Genomic DNA, 17,616 nt, shown 5'->3' on the forward strand with positions numbered 1-17,616 from the left:
TATATATCACTACCACTAGTTGTATTGCCAGCAGTTGTTAGTTGCTGCTCTGGGAATGCAAAGATTAGGAAATGGAACATCACACAGCTTTTAAGAATGGTTTAAACTCTTAAGAAACTGCTTTTGTACACAAAGATTTCTAGAGCCTCTGTTTCTGCTTGCTATCGTGAGACCCAGTTTGAACAACCAGTATTGCTACTGGGGTATGTGATCAATTTGAAAGTGATGAACCAGCGCAGAATACAGGAAAGAAAGCAAGCACACCAAGAAGCAAGTAAAACCTGAATCTTGAAATGTACTTGATACTTACTCAGACACAGGACTTGTAATTTTTCAATTTCTAGAAAAGCATCTTACACAAGGAACGAATAGCTTCTAAAACATTTTTTCTAGCATAGAATGTCAAATCCACAAGCCAACATTTGGTCCACCAAGTTCAATGATAGATATTAAAACTAGAAATGTGCAGAAAATGAATAGATACCCTTAAGCTCCAAAGGCTCCCCAGGGACAGTGCACGGGCACTGGGAGCCATAAGTATGTGCTGATAGAGGCAGTGGACTGACAAGATGCAAGACTTATATCTGCAGCAGTTAAAATCCATCTCGAGAAGAGTGCAAAAAACCTCCTCCCAGTGAGTAGATGCAACCACACCGCAAGAAGAGGTGATTATAAAATGGTCCCTTCACCTAATGGTTACTGCAGTCTCTAGTAGCAATGACAACCGTCTTCACTTTTTGCTGAAGCCAAACCTACTGCTTGCTACTGTGACTGCTTACAACTTGACTACTGAAGGACAACTAGCATATATGCCTACCTAGAGGGAGTTGCATTTTAGCCCTCAATCTTTACTATGTATGTTCCATTCAAAATGAACTTGAGACACAGCAAATGTTTTCTTATTAAGAGATACGGCTGCATGGCAACAACAACAAGAAGCCCAAAAGCAATGATTCCCTTTGCAACTACACTGTCAAAAAATCCCAACCCCATTACATAGCAGAAATTGTCTAAAATACATATGAAAGCATAAAACCAGAGAGGGAAAAAATATTGCGAGAGGAGACTAAAAGATAATAGATTAAAGAATTCAAGAACTCTCATTTTCCTAATAAACCTCTTATCTGGGACAGATATAGCTGTTAGTAGGATAACTGAAAGAGTATTTCACAGACTGCAGGCAAGAGAACATATCCCGTAACTGAAATACATTTTTTCCCTACTCAATAAGGCAATGTGCCCAAGATTTTATCAACAGGAATTTGCAGGTGCATCATTATGTGATCAGGTTTTCATGAGTGTTCTGTTCTGTTAGCCTCCCAGTTATCTCATGGAAAGCTCATAACTGGTCAGCAGCTCTGCAAACCTGGACACCTCTTTCTGTGACCAGGTGTAGGCTAAGGAGTATAAGATTGGATTCTACTTTTTCATGAAGTAAACCACCTTCATCTTTCTAAAATAATCAGCTTACTATAAAGAAAACGTGTAGATCCCAGATGTGCTGACTTTGCCAACTAGCAAGATAAACTGCTGGTCCAGTGTTTTTTTGTAACTGCATGGCCACACAGCAGTACAGCTCTTGTTGAGTTGGTTTCTGAATGGAAGGTACTTTGAAGATCTGACCAACTGTCAATAATTTGATTTGTCAAGAGCAGTCCTCACCATATGCTTGTTGAACAGTTATGATAGAGCATGCATTTACCTTTCACTCACACTTCCAGGAGTTCTTAAGGGTTTAGTGCCTCCATGGAAGCCAGCAAAGTCCAGAACAAAGCTGTGCTATAAGAACTTAAAAAACTCACACAGTCCTTCTGCCCTAACTTGTCTCAAAACCGGTTTAGACATTTATTTTCTACCATAATGTATACACTTTAAATGCTTACACAGGAGTGTTTTCATAGGCACAGTATGTATGTTCCTATTATGTGAATAATTTTGAAATCTGGGATAAAACTGTGGTCAAGATATCATAAACCATATGGGCCTGCTGCTCACCAATAGCTATCCAAATGCATACAGATCAGTCTTTTGCATTTTTAGTTCTCAAGAATGTAATGATGAAAGAAAATCAGGTCATATAACCTGGATGTCTTCTAATGCTTTAATTAAAGCCCTCCCAAGTCTTTTCCAGAAACTAAAACAGCATCCAGGGTAAAACATACCCCAGTGCCAGCCACCTGTTCACTTTTACTGAAGTCTCCTGCAGGCCTATCACTGCCACAATTAGCACAGTAAAAGGCAACAGACACTTTTACTGGCAAAACTTGGCCATAAATGCTTCAGTGTTATTTATTAATTGCTGGTTTCTAGCTGTCATACGTCAGTATTCCTTATTATTTGTTGCTTCTGTGGATTCCAGCCCCACACATTTTATGCACTAAAAAATCTCAATGTGTAATGAGCTGAAAAAATACATACTTGCTTTTATCCCTTTATTTCCTTTGAGTTACAGTGTTGACTGTGGTGGCATTTGAGAAGCACCTTCCAACTTTGGGCTTACAAATTTTAAGTGTTACACAATCTTCATCAGGGGTATATTGTAATTATACAGCTATGCTGGATTTCCTGATAAAACTTTCTTAGAAATTGCTCTTGTCTTGAAAAAAATATAAATAAACAAAGAAGTGGATGGACTACCAGTGAGGTTGGGTCCCTATAGGTATGTTAAGCCAGTAAGGAGGGCTGAGGCTATGGCTATTCTCATGTGAGGTACGGAAAAAATCTGCCCCTCAGTTTTAGACTTATTTTAAACAATTTCTTGATCGTAGTAAATTCAGAGATCGCACACAGAGAAGGCACTCGTTTGCAGAGGCAGTAATTAACTCATAGTCAGGTAAGAAAAGAAACCATTTTGTAAGAAAAAATTCTAGTAGAACTTAATTCCCAAGCAAATAAAATTGTTCTCTTTCTCCTAACACTAGTTTTAACCCAGGTTTCAAAATATACCATGCATATAAAATATATGCAGAATCTATATTTGAGTGGTAGCCAGTCTACCATTTCTTTTTTTTTGCCTTTTGCAATGCTACCACCCTATACTGCAAGACCCCCAAGAAAACAGTACGCAGCAGCACTGTTCTACAGTAAGTCACCTCAGCTATACTCAAGTGAGTTAATCAGGACTGAGATATGAATTTAAAATGTGTTTTTCATTATTTCCTTACTTAGATGGATTGTCAATAAGAAGTAGATCTGACTGAATCTTGTTAGCTTGACATTTCAGGAAAACACTGCTTATAAGCTGAAATACTTTATCGGGACTAATCCTGCCCAGTGCAGCTACTGGCAACACAGAGGTTTTCTACTGTATCCTTTGCTCTGGAAAAACACAGCTTTCTCTCATTACCAGCCAAGGGACAGCAGAGTGAATAGTAATTGGCTGATTTTCAAGCACAAACTAAATCCTACCTGCTTTGAGCCAGCCAGTCAGCAAACCCTGCCGCCTGCACATTGCTATATGTGAAAATTGGCTTTCACAAAATGAAATGTTCAAAGCGCTTTCAAGTCCCATTAGCTTTCAACGAGGCTTACATTACTAAGTGACTGAGGAGCATGTAGAAATTCTATCTATAGCTCCCATGAGACTGGCCAGTGCTTTGGCTGGCTTTCTATACCACCTCCTCCTATATTTAAGGAGTCAGCACTATAGACCTCTTCCAGGAAGAAGAAAAGCAGAAGACCATTCTGTAAATTCTCCATCTCTTATCAAATATGAAAAGAAAATAAAAATGTTGCTATTTACAATGTACAGTAGTGATAAGCCAGAGTCCCACTGTTTTACGAATTACAGGCAAGTATCTCACAGACAGCTAAAATAAAAAAACCCTCCATTCTAAATTCCCAGTTTAATATAGAGATGCTTAAAAATATATATCCTTTGAGTAATGACAAAACTGATTATTCCAGAGGATTTCTTCCTCTTTAAAATTGCTCATTTTGTAAAGCTAGATAATCAGTTTGAAAATACATTTTTTATAAGAGTATCTATATACACATACACATCAACTGTTGGCTAGAGCTGGATAATTTCTCTTGCTGGTATTTCCTCTGATCCGATTCTGCAGTGACTCTGAGGGTAGTCAGATGGGAGAATGTGGTATTTATTTTCTGGAATACCACATGGTATTTTCTTTTCTTTATTGATATAGATCTAACTGGGCTGGAACAGTGCACATCTCAATGCATTATTTTGTCTGCATTATGGTACCATCTAGAAATTCCAGTCCGGGACTGGAGCTCCACTGTAGCAGAAGTGCATTACATATTAAATGCCCATGAATACACAAAAGGTGTTCATGCCCCTCACAGTCACAAGTCAAACATACCTTGGAAGACAACAGAAGCAAAGTAGGGTTTGAATGAACTGAACAGTCTTGGTATAATATACAGAAACCACAACATGCCAGCCTCTACCATTCCTGACTAATCTTATGTGTTCCTGTTCCACATTAGTATTTCCACCATGTTCAGAAACAAGTCATTGCTGTACTTATTTTTAAGTCTGAGACCACACTTTATTTGTGTACTCTTGACAGGTGCTGTTTAAGACTTTTTTATAACACTGCAGCGAATGCTGCCAGCTAATTTTCCATCTAATAAAGTGTTACACACTTATTGATTGACATTTCTCCACAGCTAAATTTCCAATACTAGCTCAGTTTGTTCTATACGAACAAAATAAAATGAAAATGTCATATGGTTTCCCAAAGAATAAATAGCACATTTCCATAACACCGTTTGACTATTCACAGAAGTACTGCAGACTGGGAACAGAGGAACTGGCAGCAACAGAAATGGTCCAGATTTATACAGTTAGCCTGAGATTAGGCAAAGCTGAATGCAATAAAAGCTGTGTACATAGTACTAACACCCATGTATGCATCCTTATGCCATTCAAGAAAGTGGCTTTTTCTATCTTAACTGCAGGAAACTAAAAAAACCCCATCAAATCAGTGTAGTTGTAGTTTAATGTAGTTCATCTATTATCACCGAAGAACTCTTTCTTTCACACAATTTTGCTTGCCACACAGCAGGGATGTTGAATGGTCTGTTCCTCATTAACATTTTCTGACACTGGATAAATCCAGTATCTTTCAAATTTTGAATTACACGTAGCACTCCTGGGGGTTAGGAATTCCCTAGTGAGGGCTGTGGAATACCTGAATAAGGCTGGAGCCTTGAATCTTTACCTCGCAGCTTTTAAGACAGCACTGCTAGACAATGGCTTGCAGGGAGCATGTTTCAGTTTCTTCTTCTATGAAACTGGAATACTTTGAATAACTGTAATTACAGAGGCCTTGATGTATTTTCTGGTGGAGTGTACTGGCTATAGAGAAACATGTCTCACTCCCACATGGACCTTCTTTCTCTCTATGTACTACAATTACTACTGTAATTGTTTCACTACAGCCAAGTATGTTGGGAGAATGACAGGTGACTCATCTGGGAAACTGAGATACAGATCAAATAGCAACATGAGGTATTGTCTGAGGTCACAGCTCTGACTGAAGGCTTATTCCAAGAGCCTTGAGACCATGGTTCAAACCTGAACTCTCTCTGTGAAAGCAGTCCAACAGAAAGTTTCAGTTTAGCTGAATCAGTGTTTTCCACTAAGAAAGCTGTTTTTATTTCTAATTTGTGCATACTTCTCAATAAGTGTGATTTGCATCACGGAAATATGAATACCTATTAATCACTCATTCTAAATAGCTCATCTGAGCTTGGGAAGACTAACAAATAGAGAATTTATTTTGTAAAAAACCATGCTGTCTCTCCAAAACAAAAATCTTAGGTAATTGACTTGTTGGACTGGGTTCTTCACATCAACTTGTAATGCAGAATGAATTCCGATGATGGATAAGAAGTTTAAGATCATTTTATCCCCTTCAGTAGAAAGTTCCTTAGGGAATGGACAAAAAAACCTAATTAGTCTTTTGCATTTCTACTTTCTACTTTCATGTTGAGTCAATAATAAGCATCAGGATGTAATAAAATCATCACTATTCTCTAGTTCAAAAATATGAGTTCATTTTGGCTACTTGTTTCTTTTATTTTTCCCCAAGGACCTTATTGTGAAGGAATATTGCTCATGCATGTGAGTAAGATATTCAGATGCTGTATTTTTTAAACTTGTACTGGGAGTTTAAGTGCATTAACGAGAACGTTTTACCTACATGAACAAACAAGATAATTTAGTCTATATTAAAGCCTAAGTAAAAATGTTAGAAAAAAAATGGTCTCAATTTATTGTCCTCATAGATATCTCATGAGTGAGATGTATCACTCACAATATATTTTTCTATTTAAGGCTAGAGATCATTGGTACATTCATTTCTCAGTCATAGAAATAGTCAGTAGCAAACAACTGTTATCCAGATCAAGACACGTATGAAAGTCATTAAAAACAAATGTGTATTGGATATTTTTCCTTTTAATATTGAGATAATGATGGTAAAAATTAAATCTGCACGACAACAAATTCTCTCAGCACTATTATTTGTTGTTATTTTTTGGGGAGCACACTGGTTATTTTCACCAGGGAGATGTTCACTTGTTATTTTCAAGCAGGAAAGGGAAATGCTAACCTTTTAATTCTATTTTTCATCATATTTTATGGGAGACTGCAGTATTTGAAGTACACTGTAAACAAGGAAAACCATTCCAACATGCCGAGTGTATTTGTGCTTAGTACAGACACAGTAACATGAGCATGCTTGCAACAGAAGGAGATTAGCAGCAGCAGAGGGAATCTCCACAGTCTACATCTGAATATGCATCTGCATGGAAGAATACAGATGGACAGGGAAAGAAATTAATCCAATAAGCCTGTATATTTTCTTTTTTCCAAAGCCAGTGCTTAAAAATCAACCAAACTGTCATGTTCATTGGTGGCCATATCAACACAGAGACTTCAGTTGCCATCAAAGGATACATAATAGAGAAAAGATGACAGGTTTCAAAGATTTGGATATGGTGACAAGAGCTGCCTTATTTGTTTCTTGATACATTTGTTTCTGAAATACATTCTGTTTGTAAATTTGCTACACCCTTTTTTTTCCCCAGCAAATGAGAAGACAAAAAGCCTTCTTCCTTCAGGCTGCTGAAGACCAGCTGGAAAGTAAACTTTACAGAAAAAAAGGATGCTTTGTGATTTTCCTGACAAACTAAATTTTTCTGCTCCTTCTGCTTTAGCATTAGGCTTCACTGATTAACAGGCCTTTAAACACTACTCTGTCAAGGGTGCTAGATACCCTCCTCATCAAGTCCAATTTATGACTGATTCTTTATCAAGGATGAAAAACTTATCATCAAAAATCAACTCTTCATAATTTGCATTGCCCAAAATACAGACATGCAAGTTAATTTATAAGGCTGATGTTGTATACATCATATTTTTTTTGTCTGGGCAAAAAACCTGGATTCCAGTTCATAATATAGGTAATTAAGAGTCTGAGCAGCATTAATAGATGGCCACCTCCATAATGTTCTTTTCTGAAAGTGTTTGGCTCACAAGACAGTTTGCTCAGCTGTTGAGTGTCAGGAAGAGCCTAACTTCCTGGTTTGCAGAATATATTTTATAGTCACATTTTTTTAAAGAGCATAAAGATATTACTTTTTACACAGTCTTGTATTTTTTATATTATAACCTTGAAACATTTCCTTTTGCCTGATTAACCTCTGTCAACTTATTTACAGAAATCTCTCATTTCTCTTACTTCTTACTTCTGATATGCAAAGGTCTGTTGTAACTATTCTAGACTCATTTCACAACAGAGAAATCAAAGCAATATCTTGTCTTTCAGAAAGAGATCTATATATGCTCTGAAGACCTTTATGTCTGATTTACTGCTGCTCAGACTTTGTGGGGGAGAGGATAGGAAGAATTGCTTTTCCTTCCTCTGTGGCTTTGACAATGAACTACAGAAAAATCATCAGTTTCTCAAACTGTTGTTTCACAAGCTGCATTAACAAGCAAGTGAAAGAACAGCCTGCATGGGATTTGGGAACTTTTATGGGCAAATAAATATTAAGTAATTATTTATAACATATCTAGAGCTTGTTTGTACTTTCAAAGAATTTCCAAAGGTTTATGAAAGGCGGGCATGTATTCTATGCAAAATGTAGCCAAATATGTGAAGAAATGCCTCCATCCAGTAACGAATCTATCAGCAGTTTTGTAACAATGCTCCCATTTCACTTGGTCTATACACAAAGATTCAGAGAAACGACACACTGCAACAAAGCCTAAGTCAACCTCGTATCATAGTAAACTATGCTGGCTCTGCATTTACAGCCTTCTAAGCTGAATGGTAAGCAACAGAGGTGTCTCATTCCCTGTACAAACAAAACTAACACAGAGCTGATTAAGACAGACAGAAAAATACAGAAATGACAAAAATGGTGAAAGATAAAGTGTTCTGACAGGTATCCCTAAAATCTCCTATTATAAAAAAAGAGGAAGAGAAACTCTGGTATTCTCATGTACCATAAAGTGGCAACTGTTAAAAAGTGTTTGATATTTACTAGTTTCTAGTACACACTGTCTCTTTTTGTACTCAAGTATCAACTTTTAAAAGAAGCTCTAATTTTGTAATCGTTTTCATCAGCCTTTGTTGGGAAATGGTACCACGGCAGCTAATGTGAATTTGCCATATGGCTTTACAATATAACCTTGAAATATACTTCCATATGTAAAGGGTCTATTACTCCTATATGTGTTTGGGTTGGGGCAAAAAGTAACTTTGGCATTTGTCACCACTATTGCAAAACAGATGAAGGACGTGCTTCAGGAAGCCTCACTCATTAAAAGGGGTGCTTAAGAACGGGTTCATATCCCTCACTAAAGACGGATTGCTTCAACCACCTTTTTAACATTTTAAAGAAGTAAAGAATAGCATCAAACACAGTTGAATCTTCAAGATTAATACAGGCACATAGAATTCGATCACTTCATATATATATCAGAAAAACAGCCTGCCTGGGCTTAGTCCTACATCCTGCAAAAAATGACAGCACCTATAAAGCTGAAAAATTGTGTAGAACTATTTTGCTTTTCTGTTATTCATTTCTCCCTGAAGTAATTTCAAATGTTAATATTCACCTGGAGGCTAAAATCATAGAAGCAAAAGTTTCTTTGTAAAGAGAAGTGTTGAGCTTCCACACTGCTATAGTTTTGACAACTTTTGCAACATAAAAACAAAACACATGCCAAGGAAGTTAAGAGTATTATTATTCAATGCAGTATTTCTGCTTCAGATGCCTAAAAGAGAACTTTCAGTTTGAAAGAAATTGTATTTTTGTTTCTGAAAACCCTTAATAAAATGTTCACTAAACATATACAGTCATGTGTGGAAGAAAGACAAGTATTTTGCAGAAAAGAGAAGGAATATGAAAGGGGTTATTACAGTGGCAAGTTTATTCTGTTGTAGTCAAGACTGTAAACATTTCCATTGTAAATATTTATTTTCAAAAGTTTATAACTTATTCCTTAAAAAACTCTTTCTGACTGAAACTTAACTTGATGTCTCGCTACATAATAAGCAATACAGGCAGCAGTTTAGCATCTGCTTTAGAATTGGATACAAACAAAAAAAAAAGACATTGAAAGGCTACACTAGGCCATTGTTTCTAAAATGGCTTTATTTTCAAGAGTCATTATTTTTAGAGTCATTAAGATATGCTCTGAAGTACTTTCACAAATTATCTTAGATCCGGTTCCTCTGCATGCTGCAGCAAGCAGAGACAATCTGAACTGTGGGGAGTATTCCAAAGTCTGAGATGCACAAATGAATGTACTGTATATACAAAGACACGCAGGTTGCATGTGAGTGTCTGCTGTTTCGCATGTGATTGATCTGCTTGAAAAACAGCCCTGGTGGAAATGGCAATGAGTGATGCTGTAGAACTATATTAATATTCGTTTGTCACTCACAATTTAGTTGCTGGTGCTGTGGTGGAGGAAGCACACAAAACCTTTGACAGAGGCTTGCTAAAAGAAGCTAAGTGATAGCTCAGTTAACTACCCGAATTTCAGGACACAAGGAACAAGTGAATTCAAAACCAATTATTTTTTTTCCTGCTTAGTAATCAAGGTGAGACATGCAAGATCAACAGTCATACAGTAGTCAGAATATCCAGCAGTGTGTATAAGTACTGTACGGATATTCAACCCAATGCTCTCACTGACAGACCTGGTTAAAATTCATTGATTACCCAACTCCTGTTAAAAAAAACCCCTAGCTGCCAGTAAATTGAACAGATCATACAAGAGCTCGATATTTTGCTATAAAAAAAAAAATATATCCATGGGAACAAGGGATATATAAAGCAAAATAATGAGTTTTAAATTGCACCAGCTTGCTGGTTCTGCATGACCCAATACGCTGGCTTTTGACAAGGGATTCTTTTTAATCATGGTGACTCAGGTGCAGATCCCATCTGTTGATGCCAGATACAGCAGATAACCAAAAGCCTTTATTAGCTGTAAATTCAGTCTACCCCTCACATTATACTTACCACATAAAGGAAAATTGACATTAATTTTATAATTGAAATTGCACACTCTGAATGTGTTACTCTTAAAAATGGAAGTAAAATCTTTTTTGATTCTTAGGTGAAAAAGCCTTCAATTAGGAAAGTCTTTTAAAAAATGTTTCACCCCTAAATCATATTAGCAGAAGGATGCTATAAATGCCAAGGTGGAAATCTACCAGTCTGTATGTCAAACTCTGGTTAGTATGGAAAGCAGTAACACTTTAATAAACAGGTGATTAGGCAACTCCCAGCTCTGTTAAAAGCAGATTGGTAGTCTATTACAAACTGATTAAATTTGCCACTTCTTCACTTCAAACAATTATATTTGCTCATTAACACTTGATATGTTGAATGCAGCTTAAGAAGAATATGGGAAAATTAAATATCAATCATTCTAACTCCTCAGAGATTTAAAACTGACTCACATAATGATACTTTCCTTCAAAGAACAATAGGCAAGTGCACCTGTGAAAGCTGCTGTGGAGGAGAAAAGGGAGAATGGGAAAAGTTATTTAAAGACTGATGAAAAATAGACATCGAGGGAATTAAACACACAGCTTAACTGTTGTGCTGCACTGATGTGTTCATACATATCTATATGAAAGTGTGTTCTAAAACAGAGCATACACATGGTTGGCTGTACTGCAGGCTGTGGCACGTGACAGGCTTACTAGTAAGGAAGACAAAGAATAGAATCATAGAATATCCTGAAGTCCAATTTATCATAGTCCAGCTCCTGGCCCTGCACAGGACAGCCCCAAGAACTGCACCATGTGCCTGAGAGCATTGTCCAAACACTTCTTGAACTGTGGCTTGGTGCTGTGACCATCACTCTGGGACATTTGGAGGCATAGTCTGTTTAACCTGTGGGACAAACGTCTTTCCTTTCAGAGCCTTAAAGAAGTTTAGGAGATTATTCCCCCTTACATTACCACCTTTGCAAAAGACAGAGATGGCATCTTAATGGAAGCATTACTATTGTGCAAAGGCTTTGTCAGAAAACTGGGATACTGGAGATAACACTAACTAGCCTTTAGCTGCATCTATTGGGACATTGCAGAGAACTATAAAAAGCAGATGAATGTTTTTAACCCTATTCTGATGATGTGAAAGGTGAGAGAGAGGAAGGAAAAGAAACTTTCTCATGTTTCTTCATCAGGCCACAGAACACATAAACCTTCTGAGATCAGTGCTCTTCATTCCTCCAAACTAGATATACAAATCTGCTTTCCAACTGGCCTTAAAAAGTAAGAGGCTAAGGATGTATCCAGCCAGATAATTTTGAACTTGCTGTAAATCGTATGCCCATTTTAAAATGAATTTTATATTCTTCGAAGAATTAGTTTCTCACTTACTGCACCATGGGAGGCATGTGTGGCTATTTACCATCTCTCCATCCTTGAGATGCATCCCTGTGTGCACTTACCTGCACCTACACAGTAGACACTTATGGGACCTGCCCCAAAAATTGATAGTTGGAACAGTTATATATCCTTTACATCTTGGAAGAAGATTAGTTTATACTTCTGTTCTTGACATCATATCAAGAAAAAAGTGTGGCAAAGAAACTGTTGGGACTTGCTGGTGAATGTGGTACACGGACCTTCAATATATTATTCATACATAATTACATACTTGGTTTTAGGATCTGAAAGTACAAAACCTCAAGCTTGGTATTTGCTACTCAAGTATTATGATGATTCTGATAAAGATTATGATTAAATTGCATTTAAACTTGCTTCAGGTTGGGATCTCATATGTCTATAAGAAAACTGTCTAGGAGATCTTCTGGTGAACTTCCTGATAAAAACTGTATTACAAACTACAAGCTAAATGCCAACTGTTTATCTTTTTATTTTTGGTTTCAATTAAAGGTGAAAACCAGCAGCATTGTTAGCTAAAGGTTAAATGGATCAAACTGTTACTTCTTAGAAGAGGAGGTGTAAAAGCCCAAAGAGAATTAAACAAATGTTGCATTTTTGTCCCTGCTTTTCTGTCTGGCTGAAACCAGGACATTGGCTTGTGTGCAGAGACTGTGGACTAAGGAACAAAGTGGGAGGGTAGCTCATATTCTAAGATCACAAATTCTAAAAGAGTAAAATTCTGGTCTAAAAGTGTAATATTGACACTAGTGAAGTGGTTCTAGAAATAAGGTCCGTGTCCTGCCCCACTGTCATCTGACATGAAGTACTGCTGCAATTGAGACTGAGAAGAGCTAAGGTACAGCAACGTAAAGATACCAAGCCTCCCACTAGTGGAAGTGGGGACTGGAGGCTGCAGACTCTGGGATACTTAAGAAACAACAGAAATCTCAGCAAGAGCTCTTATTTGACATGCCCAACATTTTATCTGCTTTGATAAAAAGTCATTATAAAGTATATGTAACCTCTAAATCCAACACACGTTAAGATTATTCTGAGCGTATTACACCCAGTACTCCAGTTGGGTCCCTTAAAAGGTTGAAATAAGATCCATGGGTGTAGCTCAGGTCCTTCAGATCCATGAGAAAATGCAGGAAGCTCTGGCACAGACTACCTATTACGGAAACCATTCCCTCCAAGCAGTGGAGGAGCAATCAAATTTTCACATGTATGCTATCCAAGCATAAGCAGGAGATTGGCATATTGTTCAATATTGTGATTAAGCATTCACAGAAGACTCGTCTTTCCCATTTGTTCCAGCTCTGAACTTGACCAAAAAATAAATAAGGACTGCAACAGAATGTGCAAATTATGTCTTTCAAGACAAGTACAAATTCAAAATTAATTTGTGTGTCGACAAAAGAATAGGTTCTTGTTCACAAGCAAGCTTTTAAATGATGGCCTGTAAAACTGTCTCTGTAGAGCCCTGTGACGAATCCCCCTGACAGTGATTAAATGTCTTTGGGTCCTCTACCAAAACTTGCTGGCTGAAAAGTTTTGTATTTTATGGACCTGAAGCCTAGCTATCACTCAAAAGTTAAGAGAATATACACTTTCATGACACTGTTGTCTCTCTGAAAAGTTTACTGAATGTTTCTACCATGACTAATTTCTTTTTCCATGAGTTACAACATGCTGAGTAACTTCTTCCAAAAAGGATGCATTTTCCTTTTTTTTAATCAAAACCTATTTTAACACAAAGGTAAAGGACTGCTTACTTAAAATACTTGAAAATTTGATAATAATTCAGTTTCTTTGCTTCTACCCAAGTGATTGAGCCTGCTCTATCCTGGATATTGACTGTGGCAAGAATGCATATTAGACAGAATAATTCACAATCCAAGTACCAAAATCTCTTAGCCTCACATAACCAAAAAGAAAGGATGATAAACTTACCTTGCGTAGCAATGTAGTGATTTGGTCTATGATAACCCTAAAAAAAATTGGAAAAAAAAATCAGCAATATGCACTTTGGCTGTGTTCCTATGAATGAAATTTCATTTAGAATCATATTCAGGAAACATCAGTACAGGTATCAGATACAAAAGTTCTTTCCAATTGAGGAAGGGCAAGTGAGAAGGGAAACAAGAAACAAATGTGTTTTGTGCAAGATACCTAAGTTGCAGACTTGTACATTCAGGGCCAGAAGTAATATGTTCTTTCAGTCCCTTGTTGGCTCTGCTGAAAATGAACAGCATGAAATCCTCTCTAGCACTTGCAGCTAATGGCATCAGATGTTCTTGGAGTCTAAGATATACCTTCACCTATTGCTATTGACTGCAAAGTCTATCCCCTTTTTAACAGTTAAGGAATGTCAGATTTACATTCAACCTGGTGAAGGGAGAGGGAGGATGATGTTCACTGTGCCCATGGTGAGCTGTTTATGTTTTATTTCTGAATAGTAAAAAGTAAGGTAAATTCTTTGACTAAATGGTTTGGTACGAATACACTTTTTCTGATCTAAATAGGAAGTACATAAAAAATTCTGTTTCTCTGACGATGAGAGCAACTTAATCACAAGTTGGTCAAGCAATAAAGATTAATACTCTATGTCTTCTTTGCAACATTGCCAAAATGTAATGATAGCATTTTTATAGTATTTGAGTTTCTGATGTGATGGGAGCATCACCAAATGTTTAGATGTTGGTAAATTCAGTTGTAGGAGTGTTAATATTTGAATAATGGTAATGATGCATTGTGAGTCATCAACAGGAAGAACTTAAGGCTGTAGCATGCATGCCATTGCAATTTCTTTCTAAAAGAGCAAGGGGAAGTATAGTGATACAAGGTGGGAAAGACTCAAAACAACCGAAGATACTTTGAATATTACAGAAATAATAACATGAATTACAGAATTGATTTCTTTACATGACATTGAAGCAAAATATGGAAATCTGAACTGAGAAGTGTTCAGAGGTACAGAGCGGATTTTTTTTTCTGCTGCATGTTACCTAATCCTTAGTGGCTGGGATCAGACACTTCTATTTCCCAGTGAAAAAGAAAAAAAAGGGAAGAAATACAACATAACCATTGTGTCTATGATGGTGTCATTCCCTTATTATCATGTTTATTCTGACAACACGACAACTCTACTAATAACTGCATGCAACAGCAAAATTAAAGCTGCTTCTGTAGTAGAAAAAGCAGCATTTCCCATGGAAACCTGAGTAGCAAGATTATAAACAAACATGCTGTGTTTTGTGGTAGAGCTGTCTTTGGAAGATGCCTGCAGTCCTACAAGCTTTGCAATGAAGCCATCTGCTGAGGATGAGGGACTTTTTTGGTGCTCAAGTGTTGTTGCTTTTAGGACCACATTCTCTCCATCCTCTTGTACTCTTTGTAAGCAAAAAAAAAAAAGGTTGCTATGCAACTATCTATCAGCATTTTATATGAGACTGTATGATATAAATCTTTATTCTTCACATCTTGAAATATTTTAGAGTTAGATCAAAATCTCACAGAAGAAGATTCTACTAGCATAAAATGAGAACAATTCTAAATGTTGGAGAAAATGTGAAAGTGAATTCAAATCTAAGTCCCTAGTGTGAACTCTTTCCTTTCATGACAGATTACTCCCTTCAGAGTTTAGTGAGGCATCTAACTAAATATATTTCCGTACGTGTCTTTACTGCTTGGTGACTGTGCTATTCTTTCAAACAGGAAGGGAATGAGCAGAAATCTGAGCTTAGCTTAGTGATTCTTGAACATGCTTATAGACATCAACAGAAGGAGGTATCTTCATAAAGTTCTGTCAGAGTCAGACTTCAGATTGTTACAACTTAAGCACCTACTTTTCTTGTATAGCTCTAGTTCCTCCACATTTTGAGAAAAAACATCTGTTACGTTCCTGTTTCATACCACTAATTAAATTTGAACTGCAAACTGTGACATCATTTTTCAAAGATGCCACTGATGAACAAGAAGTCTTCAGCAGACTAAGTTTCCCGTGAAGCAACACTTGTTTTACTTAGCCTTACATCTAGCGCTCCGTGTAAACAGTAAAATTATTATCTTTGCTATCTATAGATTTCTGGCTTTAGATAATATTGACTTTCTAATGATTTTCAATTCTAGTTTTGAGCTCATTCTTTCAACCAAAAACACCTTGTCTCCTAAAGAATTCATTCTAATGTAAAACATTAAGTTAACATGATGCAGAATGAACAAAGAAGCCACTCTCAATAATTAAACAGCCTACATATTTAATGAAATGTCTTGCTTGCATTAGAAGTACTGGTTAACAGCTGCAGAATATACTTTGAAGGCGACTTAAAAGTGCAGAGATGACAAGAGACTGCAAATCTCTGCATTAGGCATTACAGAGTTTTGTCACATTAATATGCAAACAGCTTTCTTTTAAATGTGGAATGATGCCAAGCTGTTGACAGAAAGTGAAAATAACATTTTGCTAGCCCACATAAGCACCAGCAGGCAAAGTAGCCATACAGTGTTGCTGGCAAGGTTTCAGTCCAGTGGCAGTTGGAGGAAATGACTAATTTCATTCACTCATCAACAAAACCTTTGAGGCTTTTTTTTTCCTCCAGTGTACACCTAGCTTCCAAAGATAGCACTTGCCAATGCTAAGCAATGTTAGCATCTGATATTAGCTGTGATATCTATTACAAATTATGAATAATGTGAGAATAATAAGAGTTCCTTGACTGAACACAACATTAAGCTTGTTGACTACATCAGTATACGCACATCAATATAATTTCCATTGATGTAATCGGAACTTGTTTCTCCTTCAATAGGCTGCAATCTCACTCGAGAATGATCATCTGAAATGGGAACAATGGAGAGGAAAAAAAAGTAATTAAAAATACATTCAGTAAAAAAGCCTTCAAAATTCCTTTCAAGTCAAACTAAAACCTCAGCAATTGCAAGTTCGGTCTTGTTTGGCTGTCCATGAAAACACTGTATCTACATTTAAACCTCATTTCAGTCATTCATAGGCTTTCTAAATCCCCTCTGATTTTCAGTATGAACATCTTAAATATTCTAATGTGCAACCCACTAAAATTATGATTTTTGCCTTGACACTCCCTGCTTTTGCCAAGAAAATAACATTAAGTTGTCAAAAGTTTAATCACTTGGAAATGCTTCTACCAGTACTCAAAAGAAGCCGAAGTTATTCTACAAGACATACTGCCACCTCACAGTTTTTGAAGGAAACTCATTATGTTTTCAGTAGGGCAGAAAGCAAAATAATGACAAAACCCAAGCAGCCAGACAATTGTTTTGTCACTGAATTTTCCTCTACTGTGGTCATCTATATCTATCCAGGAACGTACAAACATTTCCAACTCTATTTTCCAAATTCAAATCCAAAACACCAATGGCATGAATTTGTTTTATGTCGGCTGCCTCATTTTCTTTATGATGTAGTAACACTGCTAGAGGCTAGTTCCCCACCCTGCACAACAACATCTGTATGCTGGCAGGACTTTTTCTTCTCTGAGACTTCATAAGCTCCTCTTGATTCTCTCAGTTCAAAAACAACAAAGCACAACGTTTTTTCCAGAATGCTGCGCAAGTTGTTGCTAAAACAATTTGAGGGTATATCTCAAGGATGGAGAGATGCTTAAGAGCCACTTTACTGCTGCTTTGTTTAGGAGTTACTTTTGCTAATTAGATACATGTGTATTATTGTTTTTGCTGC

The 17,616-nt window shown here is 36.8% G+C and overlaps 1 protein-coding gene across 9 annotated transcripts in view; it reads right to left on the reverse strand.

Annotated features, from left to right (window-relative positions):
* The window catches only part of PTPRM (protein tyrosine phosphatase receptor type M), a 453,290-nt gene that overhangs the window by 37,517 nt on the left and 398,157 nt on the right, over window positions 1-17,616 (reverse strand). For all 9 annotated transcript variants that reach the window (XM_051772753.1, XM_051772744.1, XM_051772735.1 and 6 more), the window contains 2 exons: window positions 16,659-16,735; window positions 13,851-13,887 (listed from right to left, as the gene is read on the reverse strand). In XM_051772753.1, the coding sequence (XP_051628713.1) occupies window positions 13,851-13,887; window positions 16,659-16,735 (114 nt within the window). The remainder of the gene's footprint in view (window positions 1-13,850; window positions 13,888-16,658; window positions 16,736-17,616) is intronic.

The sequence above is a fragment of the Manacus candei genome, unplaced genomic scaffold (assembly GCF_025592945.1).
Source record: "Manacus candei isolate 608988 ecotype Guabito, Panama unplaced genomic scaffold, ASM2559294v1 h1tg000008l, whole genome shotgun sequence".
NCBI classification, from domain to species: Eukaryota; Metazoa; Chordata; class Aves; order Passeriformes; family Pipridae; genus Manacus; species Manacus candei.